General features: G+C 45.6%; 1 protein-coding gene across 1 annotated transcript in view; it reads left to right on the plus strand.

The window, feature by feature from the left end:
• Positions 1-21,150, plus strand: part of CSMD2 (CUB and Sushi multiple domains 2) — a 560,683-nt gene that overhangs the window by 530,843 nt on the left and 8,690 nt on the right. The window contains exons 59-67 of the mRNA XM_034754071.1: positions 493-672; positions 3,399-3,572; positions 5,788-5,961; positions 10,161-10,234; positions 12,173-12,284; positions 15,449-15,628; positions 16,306-16,371; positions 18,443-18,604; positions 19,350-19,462. Of these exons, the coding sequence (XP_034609962.1) occupies positions 493-672; positions 3,399-3,572; positions 5,788-5,961; positions 10,161-10,234; positions 12,173-12,284; positions 15,449-15,628; positions 16,306-16,371; positions 18,443-18,604; positions 19,350-19,462 (1,235 nt within the window). The remainder of the gene's footprint in view (positions 1-492; positions 673-3,398; positions 3,573-5,787; positions 5,962-10,160; positions 10,235-12,172; positions 12,285-15,448; positions 15,629-16,305; positions 16,372-18,442; positions 18,605-19,349; positions 19,463-21,150) is intronic.

A 21,150-nucleotide genomic window follows, 5' to 3' on the forward strand; every position in this document is an offset into this window, starting at 1 on the left:
TTGGAAGCTTTTGTTGAACATATACTGTGTTCACTTAGGTCCTTAGAATGACAGATGAAAGGTGTGGATGAGGCCAGGACTGTGTTAGGAAAATGTATTCTGTCTGCAAACAACATACAGCATCTAGGACAAACAGGGACAAATCATGTTTAAAGGCATGTTAACTGGTTATGATTAAACCTCAGGGCCCCCGTAATGTGCTAATTAACACGTCGTTTTGCATAATGCTAGGCCTTAGAGCCATTTGTTATGACTATTGTCCACTCCACTGAGCATGGGCAAAGTTTTTTGCGCACACATTTCCAAACTTTGCTCTGGTTGAGCCAGCTCCCTGGTTTACCCTGTAGCCCATACATCTCAGGGGCTGATAGATCACCATCATCCGTTGAAAGATAGTGGGGACTGTGAGGTTTCTAGCCATTGCATATCCATATGCTTGAGACATGTTATGTGCACCAGAAAATTTAACCATTGTGTCTTCTCCTTTCCCAGTGATAAACTGTGGGGATCCTGGTGTACCAGCCAATGGCTTTAGGCTGGGAAATGACTTTAACTACAATAAAACGGTAGTGTTTCAGTGCATTCCTGGCTACATGATGGAGTCGGACAGGGCATCCTCTTTGATTTGCACAAAAGACCGAACCTGGAATGGCACCAAACCTGTCTGCAAGGGTGAGACCACATTTACTATAAATGTCTGAGGATATTAGGTTACAAGCCTCAAGGCTCCTGTAACTAAAGATATCTTAGTAAGCTTTACTGCGAAAGTGCCACATAACTACATGGGGCCAGACTCTGAACTCTTTGCTCTTATTGATGAAGCAATTATGTGAGGAGTCATTGGAACTACTGGAGAGTAACTGGTCATCAGTGGGAGTTAAAGGGCTCTGAACCATAGCAATTCCTCACTCATTCAAGCGAATTATGCTGAGTAGGTCCAAAAATAATGACCATCTAACCTGTACTGTGGTTTCAAAGAAAGAAATACTCCTATATTTACCCTGCAGGGATACCGTTTACTCAGATTGCCCGGGCACTGTATGATACATCACGTGCAACCAAACAGTCACAAATAGGACATTCACTGGACTGTAGTTCAGCATGGCCAGTGAAGGTAAATCTGCTGCCTTCTAGGAGAACCTGGATCTGATTCTCCATTGCCCTGCACCAGGGCAAAGTGTTTCCATTCTGAGGTAGAAGCATGTGGCTTTCCCCCTGCCCTCACACACATCCTTTGCCGTAGTGTAAATAACTGCACATGGTTACTGCATGCCGCTCACTCTCCTTAGTGGAGGGAAACTTGGCATCTTGTCACGTTTGCCCCGTTAGTGTCCCCTGACAGACAGCAGGAGGTCAAGATGCACAGAGCACGGAAGGCTTGCAGGAGCGCGCCCAATAAATGATTTTTAAAGGTAGCACCCACTCCGGCTCCTCTGGGCAGCCCAACTGTATGCATGACGTGCAGTAGGAAGGAAGATCGGCCCCAGCCTGGTTCAAAGTGGGCTGCAGAATCTATCGTAAGCATCCCAATGCACAAGAGGATCCAAAAGTAGCCACCCCAGTGTGGAACTTGCACTGTGGTTTAGAAGACATAAATAATCCAGGCCTGTACCTTGCAGTGATATACTTCGAAATTACCCAGCCGCTGCAAAATGCTTCACCTGTGCAGTTTATGGTTTCTTAAGTATGGCTTATGACTTACTAATCCAGTTGCATGAATATCTCAGGTTCCAATAACTGTTGCATTACGCTCGTAAGTACTTCTTGTAGAAATGATTGACGGTATTATAGCTCTGCCACGCTAAAGTGCTGTTAAGCTGTGTATATACGCTAGTCTGCAGAGGAACTTTCACACTGGGGTAATCTGTCCATCCTACAGTAGCTCAGATTTAAGAGTCACATAGTTTTCATGTGTTTGCCATAGTTTCTTCTTTGCACATTTACTAATGATCAGAGGTGTTTGATGTTTAATGATTTTTCACTCTGTCTTGAGTCACTTTCTCCACCTTGGTATTGCACAGAGCTGAGCGCTAACCACACCCAACCCCCTTGAGTTCCTTTGACAATCCCAGCCTAAATCTGCGATGCAACAGCTTTCGATCAACACAACAGTGTGTGATGGTAGAGCTAATGCAAACCATTCTTAACAAACCTCAGAACCAGCCTGGCTTCCTTTTGGACATGTCATGGTTCAAAAGGGAGAGTTGGAGAACCGATGGCCCCTCTTAAAGATCAAATGTGTCCATTTAAAAATAAAAAGTATGTATATACGAAAGCCACATTTTATTTGAAATCAAACACGGACAACAAGTGCCCTCTAAAGCAGAGCTTTCTCCAAACTGGGGTAGCCTCTAAGGGTCAGATTCTGATCCCATTTGCACCAGTGTAACTCTGGAGTACATCCATTGACTTCAGTGGCATTATTGGGGATTTACAACATTGTAAAAGAGATTTCAATCTCCCTCATTATGAATGGATGAAGCACTTTGCATAAATATGCAAGTCTTCACCCCAAACTCAAATCAAACCTGAATGAAGCATTTTCTTCGGCCTCCCAAAAGGTCTGGAAAGCTTTTCTACATCCCTGCTTGTATTATTTTTCAGAGCTGTGGTTGCCTCTGCTTCTCTGATCAGAATGCGGAAGCACTGGGCATCTTGCAAGAGAGGCTGATTTCTTTGTCAGTGTTTTGCTGACCCAGGGGTACTGACAAAATGTGAAGCAGCATCTGGATGCTTGTCTGATCTCAGCCTGCAAAGTTCTTAAGGTCCACCTGTCAGAAATGCAGGTCACTTGGGATCTTCCCTAAATACTTCACTCCCCTGCAAGGCTGTGAAGATCAACACTTCCTCCTTTTTTCTTCTTGCCACTTTGAGCTAATGTAGCAAGAGCAAGACACAATGTGGCTAGATTCTCACTTGGGAGCTACGTTGATTTACACCACCAGCTGAGAATCTGGCCCCGTGCTCATATACGCTTGAAAGCAGAGTACTATAAAACTTTCCAACCAGGCAAAATTCAACCGAGTTGTTGAGTTAATCGCTAACTTGAAACTTGTCTAGGTTTTCCAAAATCTGTGAAACTTCTGGAGTACCTGGGGGGATGTTCCCACTAAGCTGGGATCAGATTCATAATCTTCGGTGGAAGCTAGCAAAAGCCTGCTGATCTGACTGCGAGGTTTGGGATTTGGTTGACCCTAAAACTCAAAGAAAAAAATCCCAGGATACACAAACACACATGCATATAACAGAAAGTGTGCACAGACCCCCTCTAGCTAAATTCCCTGTGATGCATTCAGTTCACAGAAAGTAACTTTGATCCTATGTGGATTTGTTTGTTAATGGAAATAACTACGCTGAGAAGTCATTAGACCTGAATATGCTTTTTGTTTGCTGCTCAGCTATCACCTGTAAATCCCCACAAGTCATCCCCAACGGGAAAGTCATGGGCTCAGATTTCAGCTGGGGTTCAAGCGTGAGTTATGGCTGCCTGGAAGGATACCAGCTCTCGCTACCTGCCGTCCTGACTTGTGAAGGGAATGGGACATGGACTGGAGAACTGCCGCAGTGTTTTCGTAAGCAGACATCCATGTGTATTCACGTGCAAAGGGGATGGAGCACTAGCCTTAAACTCCAAACCCTTGTGTCCCACCACCTCCAAAGGATAAGTCTTTCTTGATCCAATTAATGGTCTGTCCAAACTAGTATCTTCTCTCGAGCATTGGCTAGTACCAGACGTTTGAGAGCAAAGTATGAAATCTCCGTAATGGACAATTATGGCATAACCTGCCCATGGGAGAAGTTTCTTCCCACCCATACACAATTAGTGATTGACTTATTGATTAGTCAGATAGCATCATGGCTCATGCATGCACCCACAGTAGCAGGAAATATTTTGAATTAAAGGCAAAACACTTTTTGGTAAAGCATAACCTTGGCTGCTGGTCTGAAAATTGCCTGGTGCATAAGGGTGAATTGCACCTTGGGAGGAGATATCAGGGATAGTGACCCAGTTGTTAATACCGTCCATTAAAGGTGTGCCTGATGGGAGATGAAATTCATGGTGGGATTTTATACATTGTTTCTCAAATAATGGGAATTAGCTATGGCCATAGATCAGGAAATGGGTGGTCAGACCTAGTGGTGAGAGCAGGAGCCTGACACCAGGAACAGGAGGTCAGAGGCAGAGTCAAGAACCAAGCCAAGGATTGGAGCTGGAATCAGTAGCCGGGGATGTGCTGTAGAAGGCAGGGATTTGGAACAAGGAAGTAGGGCAGGAACATGACAGGAAGTCAGGAATCAGGAACAAGGCAGGTCTCAGGAGTCTGACAAGAAGGCAGGGGTTCAATGTTGCAACCAGCCAGGGATTCAAATAGTTACTCAGACAACTTGCTGTGCCTCCTTCTGACTTAAATAGTGAGTCTGAGCCGATCAAAGAGGCCAGATGTGTTCTCCAAGTGGGAGCTTTGTGGGCGGTGCCTAAGGTGACCTAGGTAGGGTCCACCAGCCCACACTCCCTGTTAGTACCTATGAGCTGCTGGGTGGTGGCTGTGGTCTGAGGACTGTTTGGGGACCCAGGCTTGAGACCCCCCCAATCTCTCACAGCTATGTCTGTCCCTCAGGGGGGAATCCTTGTCCCATCCTTACAAGACAAGGACTTCCCCTGTAGGGCATTAAACATTCATATGGGTTTGGGGACCTAACTCCAGTGATTCTTGACCCCAGGCAAAATCCTGACCCCACTGAGATCAATGGGAATTTTACCACTGACTTCAGTGAGGCAAGGGCGTCACCCCATCGGGACAGAGGTGGATGGCAGCATGCTGGCGAAAAGGAAGAAGTGTGGTGCGATGAATGATAGGGCCAGGAGTTTTGGGTGCTCTCCCCATCCCTGCCACCCGCTTGCTCTGCAAGTTACCCAACTGCTGTGTGCCTCAGTTTCCCCTTCTGTAACATGGAGACACTCATCGCCACCTTAGAGGAGTGGTGTGAAGATAATCGATCAGGACCCAGCTTTCCAAGCGCTTAGCATGCAAAATGGGGGCCAGATTTTCAAAAGACCCCTAATACCCGCCAGGCACCCGATGCGCTGTGCACTTCTGAAGGTCTGGCCCCGATTTAAGTGCCTCCGTTGGAGCTGAGCTCTTCTGAAATTCTGGCCCCTGCGGCTTGCGAAGGCCTTACATGAAAAGAGCCCCGTAGCGTTCCAGCAAGCCTTGGAACGTGGAGCAAAGGCAGGGCCCTGTGGCTGGATGAAAACCTGCGTGCGTGATACAATACAGATTAGTGAAACAGCTCAGAATGATAAAGCCGGAGTTTAGCTTTGAGTATTTGGCAGCTTCACAATAGCCATTTTCATCTTAAACAGCACAAAGACCCAACCGCATTCCTTACACCTTTCCCCGGCTATTATATAATTAACAGGCTTTACGTCTGACACGGCGCCGCGTGGCAATTTGACCTTGTGCAATTAAAGATACAGTCAAAGTTAAGCACACCATTGTGCAGAAAAAAGACCAATAAAAAAAGGATCCAAACCGTCTGTTCCTCCTCCCTGCCGGGAGATGTTGGAAAGTGAAAGTTAATTAAACAGTAATTGACAAAAAGACAGAAGTGAGCCGAAAGCAGCCAGCGCACCTTCTGCCACTAGTAATTTCCTGAGCCATCGCAGCGCTTGAAAGCCGGGGTTGGGAGGTTTTGGCCATTAATAGAATTGTCTTTAACCCATTAACACTATTTGCCCTTACGGAGATTCGTCGCTATCCTCTGACTACCCTTTGGCTTTTCTAGCTGTGTTCTGTGGTGACCCCGGGACACCAGCTCAAGGCAGGAGAGAAGACAGAGGATTCACTTACCGCTCATCTGTTTCATTCTCCTGCCTGTCCCCACTGGTGCTGGTGGGCTCAGCTCGGCGGTTCTGTCAGTCTGATGGGACGTGGAGTGGAACCCAGCCCAGCTGTATAGGTAAGGGAGCATTCCAAAGCTTCACTTGTCCCTTCCCCCGTCAATCTACTCAGTCTCTCGTCCCCAATTTCTCCTACCCCTTTCACTTACTTACTTGGCCCTGTCCCCTGTGGTTAGAGCTGGAGGAAGATCTTCTTCTGCAGAGAAGACCAGCACATGGCAAATTCACCTTCCTTCTGCTAACTTGTCAGATCCTCCTCCCCATTAAATCTCAGAACAGATCTGGGTGTGGGCTCACCTCACTTGCAAGCTTCCCAGCTCCAGATGCTGGCTCTGCCTATTGGCCATCCCCACCGGCGATCCATATTTCATGGCAAAGTCCCAGTCCCTGGAACCTGTGGGAGATTTTTGCTGATGGGACCCGGGGCCACGTTTCCAGAAGTTCTCCGCATCCACAACCAGGGCCAGTTTGTCACAGGAGCTCCTGATGGAACAAAGTAAAGTGCAGCGTGTGTGTCCTCTGTAACATGCTGCATTTGAATGGGACCCAAAATGGCAGCTGCTCCCAGCAGAACAGGAGACCTCTGGAAAGGTACAGGTGCTGTCCATAGAATACAGAACCATGCGAGTTACTGTGCGTAGCTGTGGAGTTGAGCTGCTGACTTGGATACAAATCCCCATATCCCTAACAAATCCCTTGTCTGTCACTTCCCAGTGGTTTCCAAGGCCCCACGAAAGCTCAGGGCAGTACATAATCAGTAGTAGTCAGATCATTCTCATCTCTTTCTAGCTTCAGTAGCTGACTCAGGCCTCTGTGGCAATGAATTCCATGGGCTGATGACATGCCGTCTATCCCTCTAACTTGTCCATCTAACTATCCATTTCTAATGCCACCATCACCTTATTATCCGGGCACCAGGAGCAAAGAAGCTGCATTGTTCTAAATTTACCTGCCATCAGTCGCATCCTTGTTCTCATATGTGGGACGGTGTGATGAGGAAGTACTAATCAGATTTCATTCTACCATTCATGATCTTTAATCTAGCAAGTTAGCCAAGTATACATGTACCATTAGCTAGGCATGTAGCACCAGTCACCGGAGCATCTTGGCATTTAACTACCACAGCTAGGTTCGCCTTCAATGTTTCATCACTTCTCCACGAGTCCTTATTCAGGGCCCTGTAATATACGCTCAGGCTGTGGCATCCACACCTCTGGAAGAGTGTAGCATTAAAGGACGCAATAACACAGTCGTTTATATTGCCAACGAAATTTATTTTCCTCCTTCAAATTTGTCTCCCTCGTACAAATCACAGGAAGGGAAAAAACTTGTCTGCCGGTGAAAATCTTGATCCAGCATGTCTATTTCCAGTCCAGGCAGACGATAAAAAAGTATTATTTATTCAGATCCCATCCGATCTCGAGGTTCGTTAGATGGCTGGGCTCTCAGGTCCCCAAAATACAGCCCGGAGACCCGGATTTAATACACCTCACCTGGCGTGATCCGTCAGCCTCCACCTCATCTGTGGGATGGGACTTCATTTTAGTTAGTTAGTTAGTGAGTTTAGACACTCTGATTTATCTGGGGGGCCTCCATCAGATGCCATGGAAACTGCACCGGTGATAAATGACAAAAGCTCAGCAGAGCTGAATAAGTGAAATGAATTAGCTTGTGTGTTGCAGCCCCAGACCGGCTGCACTTTGTATCCCTTGTTTACTGACTCAGTGCGGTTCCCAAGGACCTGCGGAGAGCTCAGGGAAGCACGTAAGGATGCTGGATGGAGAGGCTGATTAGTCAGGTCATAAGGAATAAAACAACGGGCCTGTTAGTTACAGCATTGCTGTGCCCTTTTCCCCTTAGCCGCCAGGAGGAGAGGGAGTGATCTCTGCTCCTGCTGTGTGTTTGATTGTGAGGGCTTTTCGCACTGTGTGTTTCCTGTGTCCGGATACATCCGATTCATTTGAGTCTCTTTTTAGCTTAGGGAGAGAGTTACCAGAGAAGGTTTGATCCTGCTCAGTGTGGTGCAGAGTGCTTCACCTAGCAGCTCAGTGTAATCAGGGGTGAGGAACAGGATCCTGGCCACGGGAGAGCCCGATCCGGCGTTGTGGAGAGTCTGCATGCCCTCCCATTGTCTGCTGACATCTGCCTGTTCTGTGCATTTATACCAGGACCTCGCCAAGTGGTCTGAGCCCCCGTTAGTGCTAGCATTGCTAATGTCGCAATCACAACCCCTGTTTTTATCCTGCGCTCTTGCACGCGAGGGACCCAGCACCCAGGGAGCTTGTGACTTACCTCTGCGCAGTGCACACGGCTCTGGCTAGTGTTTAAACATCTGTGCACTGCCTATTCCTGCTGAGCCCGACTCAAGGCCTGAATGCAATGCCCATGTACATTGCCCACAGCTGATTTTACACCCAGGTCACCTACTGATCCATCCATATCAGCTGTTCTCAGCCCATTGCTGGGCAGAGTCTTATTCAGAGCTGCTCCTCCTGTTCCAAACGTTTCGCTCATTCTCATCCCATGGCAGGAGCGGGGCTTTTCAGCTTCACTCTGGCCTGTCATAGGTTCACAAAAGCTCACAGAGTTTGCAAGGAACTAGCACTTTGTCAGCCAGTGCTGCGTCCCCAATGGATCCAGCAGGGGACTGTCCATCCTCAGTATCTTTGCTTGTGTGTTTGGTTGGTTTGGGGTTGGTTTGTTTTTTCGTCTCCCAGTCAATCTTGCTGCTGCTACCTATCAGGCAGGGATTACAGCTTCTTTGATCAGTTTGGAACTTGAGGACAAACTTGATACATTTCTGCTTTCATTCAACTGATTCACAGCTCTTGTCTACGCACTGGAAGAAGAAAGTGATATATGCTGTAATGACAATGGCAGGTATTTCTGACTTGCATGTATCCATCTTCTGATGGATTGAGACCAAACTAGGCATAAAGAGAGATTATATATCTGAGATGCATTAACATCTCCAGTCACCATCAATCACCGTGAAATAGCAGGGTTATGAGATGAGTGTTTGGTGACAGAGGCAGCCGAGCAGAATCCTGATGGAAAACCACACTGAACAACTTTCATAACATTGCTTGTCGACCGCAGAGAGGCAGAGAAGATATAAAGGGATCTAGTGCCTCTCGTAGGCCAAAACCAAAAGGTCACGTCAGAACACAACTGCATTGCATATAGGTGACCCAATATCATAATAACTATAGCACAGATGGGGCCTACGTGTCAAGACCAGGACCTGTTTCACTGCAGATTATTGTAGCAGAATCCAGCTATTCCAGGGCTGTGCATGGAATTTGGAATTAAGCCACTTTATTATTCCCTGTGTAAACCCTGCCTGGAGCATTAGAAAATGAGATTAAACAACCCTGTTGATAGAGAGAAAATGACCAATAAACCAAGAGGCTGCACGTCAGTGCGCAAAGTGACAACATCTCGGCATCGTCGGAATGGCCAGGGAAAGGGTTTTGTTTGCCCTGAAATGTCTCCTGAAATGCCCAGATGGGGGAGACATTACCAATGTGCCTTTACAAATGCTTGTATCTCCCACCCAGACAATGATAATGGAGCAGTCTGTTAGACATTCTGTGGTGCCAGGTGCAGCTGGGGGAAACTGTCCGTGTCTCTAAATTAAGGTTGTGGGTTGGGTCCTGCTTACCCGTGGGCTTAAAGACACTCTCTAGAGGTGGTTGAAAAATGGGATTTTTTGGAAGAGGTTTTTTACCAAAAAAAAAAAAAAAGGTTCCTGTTTTAAGTTACTAATTTTTTTCCAACCACTCTTGCACTTTCCTCAACTACGGCCAGTTGAATTAGGAACTCCTGCTGCAGCTTTGGTGCGTGCTATTGGAATGCGCCCAGGCCAGCCTGGGATGCCACAGTACCTGCTCTTGCATGGATCCCAGGTCTAATCATGTATTAAATTAACTGCTGTGAATGGTGTGCAGAACTGTAAAAGGAGGGAACTATACACCGCTGGTGGATTTTTGTCTTGTTTATTTTCCCCCGAGGGATGCAGTGCTTCCCTGTTACCCTGTGTTGGACCCACCCCAAGCTAAGAGACAGAAGTAGCTGTTTAATTCTCTCTAATGGTCCATATTAGTTCTGTTGCAAAATACATAAGTCCCACGTGAAAAGGAAAGTGAAACAGCTGTAGAGCGAGCAGGGAGGATGCATAGCTCTGAAATGGATTTCACTAACACCCTCAGTGTCTGAGTCCTTTTAATATGGCTTGTTCGTTTTTTTTCTATTTAAGATCCAACTCTCACTACATGTGCTGACCCTGGTGTGCCTCTCTTTGGAATGCAGAACAATTCCCAAGGTTATCAGGTAATGTAATTACCATTTTATCCCCATGTCTCTTAATCCATTACACAAGCACAAGTTGCGTAGACTGTGCAACCTGTACTGTTGTCGGTTAGCACTGACTTGCTCGAGAAGTCCCTGGGACCTCAATTAGATTTCATGCATATGGGCTGTTGCCAGAGTGTGCAGTGATTCCACAGCGACCCTTCAGTGTATTTAAGTATTAGATTTATGCTGTTAATTACGTTGCTAACTAAGATTTATTATTAGTGGAATTAGTATTAGCATTGCATGTCCCGTTTCCATTACTTTTAAATCCAAATCATTTAAGTGGCTTTCCTAATCTCAGGCTTGATGGGGGAAGAAATCAATGTAATGTCATGGAGAGATCCCCTCCATGTTCCACCTGTGCATTCCCATCCTGTGTCTTACACAAGACACCTTACATGCTAGGGTGGGGCATGAGGAGGGTTTATCCTCCGAAAGTGGATTTTTAAGTAAAGGTGCTAATTTGTTACCTTGATCCAGGGGTTTAGTGTGTTAATTCTAGGTCCTCATTAATACGGGGATGCCGCAAGTGTGATTTTTTTGGTAAGTGGTGTTGGCAAGAGATCTGCGCCGCGCTGGTACCCATGCTGTGGATGAGACTGCGCTCTTGGGCTGTGTTAAGGAGAGCCAGTCATCATCTGCCAGGCAGAAACCCACGAGAGCCTGCACATGGTGAAACATCACAAAATCAGAATGTTTGTTGATTGGCTGATGAGGAGGTGGGAGAAAGTGCAGGGGAAAATCTTATGTTACTTCTGCCCTTGTGAGAGGTGGATAAGATCATCAAATGTACCAAATTTCCAGCTGGCTTTGAATGTTTAGCCTGCAAAAAAGATTGGTAAGCACCTACCCATGCAAATGCCAGGAAGTTGTGATAATTGGATTCAGAAAGGTGTGTAAACCTCAATCAGTCATTTCCTCCTAATCCCTGTGATCATGGGGGACGTCCTGGCAAAATGCCCATTTGATTTAAGAGGGGGCTAGAATTACACCCCACTATGTATCTTGAACTTCCATGGAAAAATCTGAAATAATGTTTCTGATAGTTTGTTAGTTGTGGGAGTTTCTTTAATGATCAAAATGTTTCAACAACAAAAACCCACCAACAGCAAAAACCAAACTAAAAAAGAGCAGAGTTTATATAGAATTAAGAAGTGAAAAGTGCTTTCACAATTTTTTTTATTTTTAATCTATTCTATTTTTAAAAGGAAACATTTGCTTGCAATGATGGAATCCCAAAAGAAATAGCATCATGCTAGCAGCCTATGAAAACAGGACCTGAAACTGACTAGTCTGGCTCTGCTGTCCCAGTAGAACAAAGTGTGAAAAATAAATAATACTGATGAAAAGTAAATTAAATTTTTAAAATCCTTTTCAGTGTCCATAAGCCAAGGTGGCATCGATAATGTAAGTAAGGGATGTTTCCTATTATCATTATTTATTTTGAATGTCCCTTTAAACATTTATCATAAGAAAAATAAACATTGTTCCTTAAGGCAAGGACCATATATCTTCTTGTGCGTTTGTACTTCACCTAGCATAATGGGGCCCTCATCTTGACCCGGGCCTCTAAGTGCTACTATAATAAATAACACCAGAGTAGGTGAAACGTTGACTAAACATTTTAATGAAATTTTATTCCTGAATTTTTTTATGGACACAATTTTGATGAATATTGTAATCAACATTTTGAAAAATGTCGATCAGTTAAATCACTTGTGCTGCTGCTAATTTGAGGGGAATTGTATGACAATAAAGCCACACTCGCCTCTATGAATGAAGCAGCACTGTGCCCACTTCATGCAGAGGTTTTTTCCAAGCGCTCTGAACACTCTGGGATTGGCGTAGAACACAGTGTGTGTCAACTGGTTGGTTACACTGGACAATCCGGCTCTTTATCTTTTGTTGTGATAGGTGGGAAGCATCATGTTCTTCAGGTGTCAGAAAGGATACCTGCTCCAAGGCTCGACCACTAGAACGTGCCTCCCCAACCTGACGTGGAGCGGAGTACAGCCCGATTGTGTTCGTAAGTGTCACAGGGAAGCTTTGTCTATGCAACAAACTCCTTTGGCCATGTGCTTTACACAGTGAAACTTCGGCTGTTCTGCGTTAGAGGGCAGAGGCCACTGAAATATCATATGTTCTGACTCTCTGTTGCAAAACCGCAGACCACTTCTCTGGTGTCATGGATACAGCAGATGAGCACAGCCAGTTTTCAGGCTGGAGGGACCAAGTAATACTCTTCAGCCAGAGGACCGCTTCAGTGGGATGATGTTTCTGTAGATCTTGAATAAATTGTAGTTATCTCATTCAGCTCTCCTTATATAGGGCGGAATTTAATTCAATGTATTGAGCTCTAATTTGGTATCATGGCATCTAGCGCCTCATCAGAAATATTAGAATTCTTCTCCCTTCCCCTTCTGGGGTGACTTATTACCATGATCGTATCCAGTTAATGTAATTCTGTAAGTGCAGGTACTACATACATTTAATTAATAACTCTGTATTGGCCCAATGTCGACTGAAAAGCTACACAAGCTGCAAGAACTAAACCTGCTGAGGGGGATGTCTTGACTGCAAAAAAAAAAAAAAAAAAAAGTGTGTTCTTAACTCAGGTTAAAACGGCACTGAAGTCCCAGCAGCTCATCTCTGAATTCAGGTTAGCAGCTTCAGTTCAAGCCTACTGGGGAGTCTGGAGTTGAACTCAAGTTGCTAACCCCAGTCAAAAGCCAAAATGCCGAGTCTTCACTGCTGTTTTAACCCGAGTTAACTCACGCAGGTTTAGAACCCAGCTTTTACTTGCCGTGAAGACACACGCTTCGTGTGGTACTGGCGGGCATTGCCATATGGTTGGGGACATGTGACTTTAATGCAGATGTCTCTTTCTCTGAGCTCTGAAGATGTTGAGATGCCCCACTGTAAGCATGGGCCCCCCTTAACTGCAAAGGGAAGCAATCAGGGTCACGTGAAAGCAGGTCCTTCGGCGGGGTAGGGTTTGGCAATTTGTGGTATGGAGAACCTTATTCCTCCTCCTTTGAGCTGCAGGTGGGGATGGGGCATCTCCTACCAAATGTAGATTGGGATTTTGTGCCATTCTGTTCTACTCAGATCATTACGCTATTTTCCTTACCGTGGTGTGTGAACACCTTCAAACACCTGGCCTCACACTGAATGTAATTTCAGACCAGGGGACTTACTCAAAGCCATAAATTGCTTTGAGCTGATCCCGCTGCCATGGACATCCATGGAAAAATTCCCAACAGGTGCTGGATCGGGCCCTTTAAGAAACAGGAAAATGTCATTCATAGTCCAGTTCCCTTTAATCCCAAGGTCTTGTTCTCCCACTCCCTTGCTCCTAGAATTCTCTTGACTGTGTTCTTGGCCTTCTTCAGCAGGTTATTTCAGATGTTTATTGTCGTTAGAGCAAGGTGTGCCAACCTGACGTAGCTTAATTCGGCATCAGCCGTTACAATTCCTAACATGGAGAATCGGAGGAGAAAGATGCAATTGTGTGCTGTTGTGTGGCTGCTTCGCCCTGCCAGAGAGCGGTGTTTCTCCTTAGCTTACAAACTCCCCTCCCTTGCTGCTGGACTGAGTATGAAGAAGCAGCGATGGGTGCGAGTGGCAGTTAGTTGCCGCTTTTAAGAGAGTTGAAGCAAAACTGTTTCTGTTGCTTGCTTATAACAGGGAGAAATACTGAGTTGCCATCTAGCAGTTCTTCTCGAAGCTTCATCTGTCAGTGCAATCTACAGGAGTAGAATTAGGTGCAGTTACTCTAATTTACTGACAGCTGAATTATCATCTACTGATTTGCACAGGGCATGTGTGACTTCAGGCTAGTCATTTCTCTGTCTTTGTTTCCCCATCTGTAAAATATAGATTATAACAACAATAATAGTCACCACACAAGGGCTGTTGAGGCTTCATTCATGTTTATAAAGTGCTTTGAGATCCACAGAAAGGGAGAATCAGAGGGAGGTTTGGGGAAAGCTTCCTAGCAATGAGATTATTAGGTGTGTTTAGTAACACTTCCCCCCCCCCCAAGGAAGCTGGTGGTATGATTAACAACAGGACTGCATAGAGTAGTAAATCTCACACACACACACACACAGATATCATAGATTTCTCATATCTAAGGGCCAAACCCTGAAAGATTCTGAGTAACCGTGGGAACACAGGTATTCAGCACCTCTGAAGATTTGACCCTGTGATTCTGCCGACAGGTAGGTAGAAATTCTTAGTTAGAAGGCCAGTCAATAGGGATCCTTGGAACAGAGGCAAAATAAGGAGAGAATCCATCACTCAGCCACCGTGTAGAACCACTGATACGATCACAGCCTTAGCAGGGTTCGATGTTCTTCTGCAAAAGTAGCTCAAGATTAAAGCAGAATTTGCCTTCAGGCCATTTTCTATCTGCATGTTAACATGATGACACGATGCTGGATCTACGGCCAGAGGAGGCATGGGGGAGATTAGATTATTTTCTTTCTTGGCTTTTTTTCAAGCATAGTTAGGTTCCGATAGGGGACTATGTAAAAACGGCCCCTTCTTGCCCCATGTATTCACTCGTGTGCCTGCTGACTTCAAGGTGCAAGGTCTTGCAAAGCGGTGGGAGAATGAGCTGAATTCTATTCTGCCTCGTGCATCGGCAAGGGTCTCTTCAGCACAGTTCCGATTTGGGGATCTTTGTCACTGAGGGGGACGTAAGAAGTGTGGGATGAACAGGGCTCAGCTCTCAAATCCTTGCTAGAATTGGAGGTACCGTTAACTGGGAAGCTCATGGGTTGACTCATAAACTGATCAGGTAGGATCAGAGAGTGAACCTGAAACCCGGCAGTGTGGCTTTTTCTGCCCATAGATGTGCACTTCTGAGCATTCCCAGAGGAATCCTGCTGTTCACTGATACCGTTTGCAGAAGTGTTTGGGAGCGCACAGGCTCTGATGCAGGGGACCTGCTGAAAGTGGTGCTCTGCGTTCAAAGAAATGAGTGTCCAACTATTGAGGCAGGCGTCTTTGGCCTGTTGAATTCCCTGTATCTGTGAAATGCCCAACCTTGACATCTTCATGGAAGGGCTTCAGAGAGTTTTAAGCAGGACAAAACTCCCTTGGGTTAAATCCTGACTGCACTGAAGTCAATGGCAAAGCTCCCACTGGCAGGTCTTCTCATCTCCGCCCTTTCTGTTTTTTCAGCTCATCACTGCAAACAGCCAGAGACCCCATCCCATGCTAATGTAGGTGCCCTAGACTTGCCCTCCTTGGGCTACACCTTGATCTACTCCTGCCAGAGTGGGTACTATCTCACGGGAGGATCCGAACACAGAACCTGCAAAGCGGATGGCAGCTGGACAGGGAAACCGCCCATTTGCCTTGGTAAGAGACCTGAGCCCGCAGGGAGAGAAGGGACCGATTGGCTTGGGTTGTGTCTTGAAGCCCATCCCATCGCTACAACGATGAGGAGTTGTGATCCAAGGGGAATCTGCTGTCTCCGGATACATCTGAGAGAAGCTGGCAATGGTCTTCTTGTTTTGTGACTGCAGGTCTTATATAAATGTATAAAGCCTGATCCAACTTGTGATGTCAAGGAAAACACTGTCATCGGCTTCAGTGCCAGATGACTCAGGCGCATAGACACCAGGGCTAGCAGCTGAAGGAGATTCTCTGTTTTACCTGCAGTGGCATTTGGCTCTGAAGAACCCTAGTTAAAGTCCCAACAGAAACCGACTCCTCACTGAGAGGCAGATGGATAGGAGGGGAATTCCAGATCCCAGGGCTATTCCAGCTACCAACGGGCTGTTTGGGGGGGGGGGGGGGGTTGGGGGTGCCAGTTACTGGGGGTGAGCATGCACACTGTGGGCATGAGAAATGTTAGCTCAATGTTTATCTCCTCTTGCTGCTCCTTTCTGAGCTGTCACAAATATCTGAGCGCTGGGAAACGAGTGTGAAGCGACTCCCACACATCCATCATGCGTTGCCACAAGGGAAGGGATTAAACCATACTTCAGCATCCTGTAATATTAATTTGCTGCGGTTTTGCCCATTCTTTTCAGCTGATATACGACCAAGCGGAAGACCGGTTGGCACTGCCAGGGATCCACCCCTTGCTAAAGTGTCAGGTACTGTAGCCTGGTTATTTATTCTGTCGGAAGCATTGATATTTAGTCTTAACGCAGAAATAGAAGGTGGCAAGGAGCAATCTACAGCTCCCCTGCCTTTTCCTGTTATCAAATTGATCGGAAGGCTAACAAATAGCTTTTCGATTGTTCCCCGCAGTCCTTTAAACCACAGGGCTGGTGGAAACACCCAGAGTCCCCTAGCCACTGGGTTCCATGGTAGCGCCACACTTAGACATCTGTGAGAATCACAGCCCAAGGGAGTTAGGCACCTATCTCCTATTGAATTTCTCTTTGGCTCCTTTGAAAATCTCAACCCTGTATGTCTCCTCGGACTAGAACTGGTCAGAATTTTTGATTCAGAAACTTTTTAATGAAAAATTGTTTTTTCATAAAGAAAACTTACCAGAACAGCTGTGTTGTTTGGGGTGGGGTTATTTTTTATTTTCCAGTGTTTTGTCAAAACTGGACATTTCAAAAGGTCAGAGTTTGTTTTTTATTCCCATCTCTCTCCTCCTTTTTTCCTTTATTCCTTTCTGCTGCCGAAAACAATAGAATGAACCAGGGCTTGGGGGTTTTCTCACTTTGTTTTTCTTTTCATTTTCCTTTTGCCACTTTTCAAAACTTCCTCAACACTGGACAAGTTACAGACAGAGGGGCAAAAGGACAAATTAAACTCCATAAGTTTTCAAAAATTGGAGAAGTTGCAGGGGCCTCGGTCATTCATCTCTCCTGTTTACTCTCTCAGGCACACATGTTAGGCTCCCAAGGAGTGAAATGTTTTAGTCTAATGGAAATCTTTTGTGTTAGTATAGGGGTATCTGGGTGAAATTGAATGTCCCTGTGTACAGGAGATGAGACTAAATGATTAAATGATCCGGTCTGGCCTTAAACTCTATGAAAAATAATATGGATCAGCGTGGCAGTTTTGCTTTTCCTTTCATGCTCCTTGGCAAAAAAAAAAGGGGTGGGGGAAAGGAGGAGGAGGGGGAGATTCTAAATTTTTCAAAAAACAAATTGCAATAATCTTTTTAAAATATTACACATTTTTTCACAATTTTTTTTTCAAGTTTTTACGAGACCTTTGGGAGAGAACTTCAAAAATCAAAAGTACTTTTTAGAGGAAGGATGGTCTTGTGATTAAGGCCCTGGCGTAACACTCAGGACTCCTGGGTTTAATTCCCACCTCTGCCTTAGGCTTTCTGTGTGACTTGGACCAAAGTCACTTAAACTGCTCTGTGCCTCTGTTCCCAATCTGTAAAATGGGCATAATAACATTTCCTTTCTCCTGCCTTTTGTCTGTCTTTAAATTGTAATTTCTTTGGCTAATACACTGTGGCCCAGATTTTTAAAGGTACTCCAGCGTTTCTCTGCTCAGCATTGCAACACTTAACTAATTTAGGAGTCTCAATCTCATTTTCAAAAGAAATTTAGCATTTAGGAGACAAAATCTCTTTGACAGTCAATGGGCTTTAGAGGAAAATGAAAGTTAGGCTCATAAATCACTTAGGCTTTCTAATCCTGAGCACAGCACCACATAAGTACCTTTAAAAATCTGTGTCTGTCTCCTACTATGTGTATATACAGCTCCTCGCATGATGAGTCCTCAAACACAGCCAGGGTCTCTGTGCAGTACTCTAATACAAATATTATCGATACTTTTGACATTTTGTACTGCTTGTTTCCTGTTTACCCTTTCCCCACTTGAACAAGGAAACCAGACTGATCAGTTTCCCTTTAGTTTCTAGTCTGTTACGTTTTGTGTTTCTCATGTGTTTAGGGAGATCTTTGTGCATCCGAGTTTCCAAACATGACAAACAATTTTCTATTCATATTAGACTTTTTTTAAATACATTTTTAACCCAGCTGAAATTGCACCTTTAAATAAATTCATTCCTACGGATCTGCCTGTTCTTTGTCTTCTTTTCTGCCTGTTCTTTGTCTTCTTTTCCTCCCAAGGGATGTTCACAATATTATCAGACATCGAGCAATATGGTAGAATATACCTTGCATTCATTCAGCTCTGCTCAAAACCCCCTCTTTCCTCCCCACCCCTCTTTCTTACTGTTTCCAGTTCCCGCCGACGTGTTTGCAAAGAATTCTCTGTGGAAAGGCTCTTACGAATACATGGGAAAGAAGCAGCCCGCGATGCTCTCTGTCACCAGCTTCGATCCCACTACCAGTAAAGTCAATGCTACTTTGATAGACCACAGTGGCGTGGAACTGCTGGTGTCAGGTAAGGAGACCTCGCACGGCGGCGTCTATGGATCCACACTCACCGCGGCAGGTGCAGTCAGACTCTTGCACTGAAACGGTGGCCTTTGGAGTCCCAAACTGAAGCAGCGTTGTTCTGTCTTGTGAATGATCTTGATTGCCTGCTGGATCTTCGACAGAACCGCTGAGCTTTGAAACCTCCGCTCTTTGATAGCGTTAGAGATTGAAACCGAGGAGTTGCTGCACCTGGAGTTGCTTGTATATAAGATACAGACTTTTGTTTGCTCTGATTCCAGCTGAAAGCCAGTGCTGAGCCCATGCCTGGTTCTGCAGTGGCAGATTCACAGTTAGTTCATACAAATGAGGTGAAAAGGCATAAACACCTCCTGCCTCATTAGCCTCCGTTCCGTGCTTCCTATAATGAACTGGTTATAAAGCTTAAACCCTGACAGGCGAGGTTCTTCCCGTCCTCCAGATGGTTTATTATCCTGGGCAGGTCTGTGGGGTGGTGGTTTGTTTTGGTTTTATCGCTTCGCAGTGACACTTTTATATGGCGCAGGAGTTGTTTCTTGCTTTGGGAAGAAGCAGTTATTGTGCCTCCATCTCTGGCTCCAGTAAAAAATTCTCAGAAGCTATTCTATAAATTATCATCTCAGACTATTTGTTCCGCTGGCTGAGCCCCCGCACCTCCATATCGAAATAGGGCACCTGCCAGGTTTGCTAGACCAAGAATGGCTGATTGGTAAAACCCCTGTGTTCTTTTCCAGGCATTTACAAGAGAGAAGACATGCACCTACTTCTCCAGGTTTATCAGATAACAGGACCGGTGGAGATCTTTGTTAACAAGTTCAAGAATGATAAATGGGCTTTAGATGGGCACGTAAGTATATCGGCACATGTGCAAATGTGTACTGTAAGTACACAACCCTCTTGCGTGACAGTGTGTGTTAGTGTAACAGCCCCTTCATGGGTTATCAGCAAAGTCTGACCTTGAGAACCACAGCACAGACCTTTGCCACCTGAGCTGAAAGAGTAACTCACTTAGCTGGTAGCAGTAGTAGGTTGTTATCCTCTGCTGCTAAAGGGGGATGCAATGCTCTCTGCCAGTGCATTAGATTAACATTGCACAAGCAGCCCTTCTGCTATCACTTATGGCCATATGTTCTCCAGATAACGCAAAAGAAGAACCCAAGAAGGTTAATTCCAACTCAGCATTATGTCTCGGTTTAACATCCAAAAGAGCCAATCTTTCCCTGAGGACTTGGCTTCCCACACCAGCTTTTGTCTCTGGTAACTTCACATGTGCCTCCTGGAGCTTAGAAGGAGACTTCATCTGATTGACCCCATGACCAGATGCAGCCTTGGCTCTGGCTATCTCTGTTATCTGCAGTATGTGCGGCAGTTATTACAAACAAGATTTCCCCCCTCAGGAACAAGTTGTTGGGTTCTTTGGGGTTTTATTTTTTAATGCTTTCAGCTTTCTGTGCAATTGAACTAAATTAATGCTATGCATAAACTTGGAAGAGATTGCAAAGACGAAGCAAGTTCTGCTCGTAAACAGGTGGCTAATGTGGAGTCTCTGGTAAAATCCAGCTGCTGCGCTTCTCAAGCTGCTGTTGGGAGCCAAGCACTAAACTTCATGTGCTGCAGCAAACGGTGCATTACAAGAGTTTGGATACTTTGTTGGTCTTGTTTTATGCACAAATTTTTCCTCCGTTAGACTCAACCGTTAGTTGTTTAGTGCCGCTCTGTGCCTTCAGCTAGAATCTCCTAACAAACAGGCACTTTGCAGGACTTCCGGACACCCAGTGGGGCATCCGGCGAGACGGATGCCAGTATTCCATGCAATTAGAGAGTAGAGTTGGAAGCAAGACTACTGAGAAAATCAATGGTGGGCTTCCATTCTCTCAATAGTTACCGTGATAAATTCGCTCATCTTACAAAGGCCGGCTCCAGGCACCAGCTTCTCAAGCAGGTGCTTGGGGCGTCCGCTCCGGAGAGGAGCGGCACATCCAGGTATTCGGCGGCAATTCGGCGGATGGTCCCTCACTCCGCCTGGGAGCAAAGGACCTCCCGCCGAATTGCCACTGCAGATCGTGATCGTGGCTTTTTTTTTTGTTTGTTTTTGTTCTCTTTTGGCTGCTTGGGGCGGCCAAAACCCTGGAGCCGGCCCTGCATCTTACATGTCACGGGATTATGTTTCGAGCTGCCATTGCTACAGACTCCATCTGGCATCTGAGAATCACGCTGGGTCCTTTCTGCATCTCCTCTCCTCACCTCTAATAAATGTTCCATAGTCTGAAACTTTAGCTGGCAATTCTTTTGATGCTAGCCAAAGCAGAACAGACTCCACTCATTCACCCAAACCTGGGTTGGCTCTGCAAGACCAAAAGGAACAAACCCTTGGTTTTGTCAATGAAGTCAGCTGCTGAAGATGCTAAGATTAGAATTCACCCCTGTGCCAAGGGCCAGCATGAGATCTTTACAGCACTTGAAGTTCAAAATAAGGCTTCAATGGAAATTACGTCTATGCTCCCCATGTTGCACTGGGGTGAATTTCACCCTCTG

Source organism: Trachemys scripta, chromosome 20 (genome assembly GCF_013100865.1).
Source record: "Trachemys scripta elegans isolate TJP31775 chromosome 20, CAS_Tse_1.0, whole genome shotgun sequence".
NCBI classification, from domain to species: Eukaryota; Metazoa; Chordata; order Testudines; family Emydidae; genus Trachemys; species Trachemys scripta.